The sequence below is a fragment of the Trachymyrmex septentrionalis genome, unplaced genomic scaffold (genome assembly GCF_001594115.1).
Source record: "Trachymyrmex septentrionalis isolate Tsep2-gDNA-1 unplaced genomic scaffold, Tsep1.0 scaffold68, whole genome shotgun sequence".
Classification (NCBI taxonomy): Eukaryota; Metazoa; Arthropoda; class Insecta; order Hymenoptera; family Formicidae; genus Trachymyrmex; species Trachymyrmex septentrionalis.
Genome location: NW_017305862.1, coordinates 1128751 through 1130793, shown reverse-complemented (window position 1 = coordinate 1130793; position 2043 = coordinate 1128751). Strand labels below are relative to the sequence as shown.

The 2043-nt window shown below is 28.5% G+C and overlaps 1 protein-coding gene across 1 annotated transcript in view; it reads right to left on the bottom strand.

Moving 5' to 3' along the window:
* Nucleotides 1–893: 893 nt before the first annotated feature.
* The window catches only part of LOC108753291, a 5704-nt gene continuing 4554 nt past the window's right edge, over nt 894–2043 (bottom strand). Inside the window, exons 4-5 of the mRNA XM_018494767.1 lie at nt 1954–2043; nt 894–1839 (exon numbers count right to left, since the gene is read on the bottom strand). The exon at nt 1954–2043 is cut by the window's right edge and continues 6 nt beyond it. Coding sequence (XP_018350269.1) covers nt 894–1839; nt 1954–2043 — 1036 coding nt within the window. The remainder of the gene's footprint in view (nt 1840–1953) is intronic.

The following is a 2043-nucleotide window of genomic DNA, read 5'->3' as shown; positions in this document are numbered from 1 at the left end:
TATATATATATATATATTCTATTTTTTTTAAATTATCTTATATGTCTTTTCTACTTTACACATCAAACATTTTCTAAAAATCGTTCTTGTTTAGAATTACAAACTGTCAGTCTTTTAATTTTATGTATATGATTATATCATTCCTTATTTTATGTATTTCTTTATATTTCAATGTGTATTCTCTATGCTATTAGAAAATATTGTCCATCTGAACACGATAGTTATAATTCATAATATTCAATCATTTCGATTATTTCCTTTTATGGCTGTGTTCAGAAATTTTACCTCCAAGTGCACCCAAGTATCACTTCATCTTTGTTGAACATTCGATAAATAATAAGGATAAAATGATATCTGGGTACACCCAAGTAAAGTTTCTGAACGCGGTTTGTAATGATAATGTAAAACTGATAGAATCAATAATTATTTCATTTCTAGAAATGTAATCATTTCTCGAATGAAATTTAAAATAAAAAAAAAGTTTACATATAAACGTTCCATAAAATAATTATAAGATATTAAGAAATTGCGTTAGCTTTGTAATATTTTATCTTGTTAATACAACTTAAGCAATATATGTGAAGCTATAGTCATCTTAACATTTTATGAATTTTCATGATATTTAGGAATAATGTATGGTTCTTTGTCTTCTCTAATTTTAAGCTGCTTGTAATGAAAACATAAATGTACTATTTATTATAACAATCGTGTACTGTTCAAGATAAAAATAAAAAATAAAAATTATTTATACGTCAACGAAAATGATCTCACATATGTGAGAATATCCTATTTTACAACTAATTGTCCATAAAAAATCAAATACAATAGTATACATCTCTAAATAAGTAAATAATAAAATTATATATATATATATACATATAAAACAATTTCTGTCAAAGATTTTGTGGTTGCTTATTATCAGATTTTGTTTTTGTAAGTGACACATTAGGTACAGTTAAACTGTCACTTGGATCTTGAACGCTTTCAGATGTATTTGTAGTACTGGATCTTTCACTGTTGGAATTTGAATTTTGGAATTTAGGCGTGGAAGTCCTTCCTTTTAAGAGTACAGCTTGCTCGGTACTCTTGCTAGCTTCTTTGATTGATATCGATGATACATCACTAATATCTGGAAAGCCATTTGAATCATGTTGTTTCTTAGTAGGAGAAATCATCCTTCTAGCTGTATTTATTGGTGTAACATCCGAATTTGAAGATGAACTAAGAGCACTTGCTTCTCGAGTTTTCTTTAGCGTCGTGACTGCCCAACCTAAACCTAATTTTTTCAAAGCCGTTTCCATTTCTTCTGGCGATGAGGTATGTTTTAACACATCCGATGATGGAGAACTAGTTATTTCGGAAATACCAGATAATCCGGAAAAACTGTACACACTTGTAGACGTCATTTTATGTTTACTTTCTTTATTATTAAAATCAGTAGTTATGGAAGAACCAAGTTTATCTTTTGTTTGAGAAACAAGTTCTTCTGTAGTTGTATTACATTGTAACTGTTTATTACATTTTTCGAGCATATACTCCCTTTCAGCATCAGTTTTTGTTTCTGTAATACAATCAGCCATACTTTTTAATTTTTCGGGAGAATTGCAAATAGTTTCTTGTGATTTCTGTGCAAAAGATAGCTTTTCAATAGAATGTTTTACATTAGATAACAAATCTGCCGGTTTCTTTGAGAAATTTTGATTTTGTTGAACAGGTAAAGGAGCAACGTGAAGAGATGGCTTAGATTTTGCTGGGCTCTTACTACTTTTATTAACTGTATCCGTTGTATCAAATTCCACTATCGTTGATAATTCATGCCCTGATGATTCTAATTCTGGTCTATTTAGATTAAAATAAAATAATTTGATTAGTTCACACATGAAATGTAAAGAATTTAAAAACAAAATATAATTGAAACAGCAATACTAAACAGAATTATTAAATTAATCTTACCTATACAGTCCATTTAATAATGTAACAGGAGGTTTAGACCTTGCGCTTATTGATGTCACATTTCCATGGCTGCGCAATATTTTGGAAATG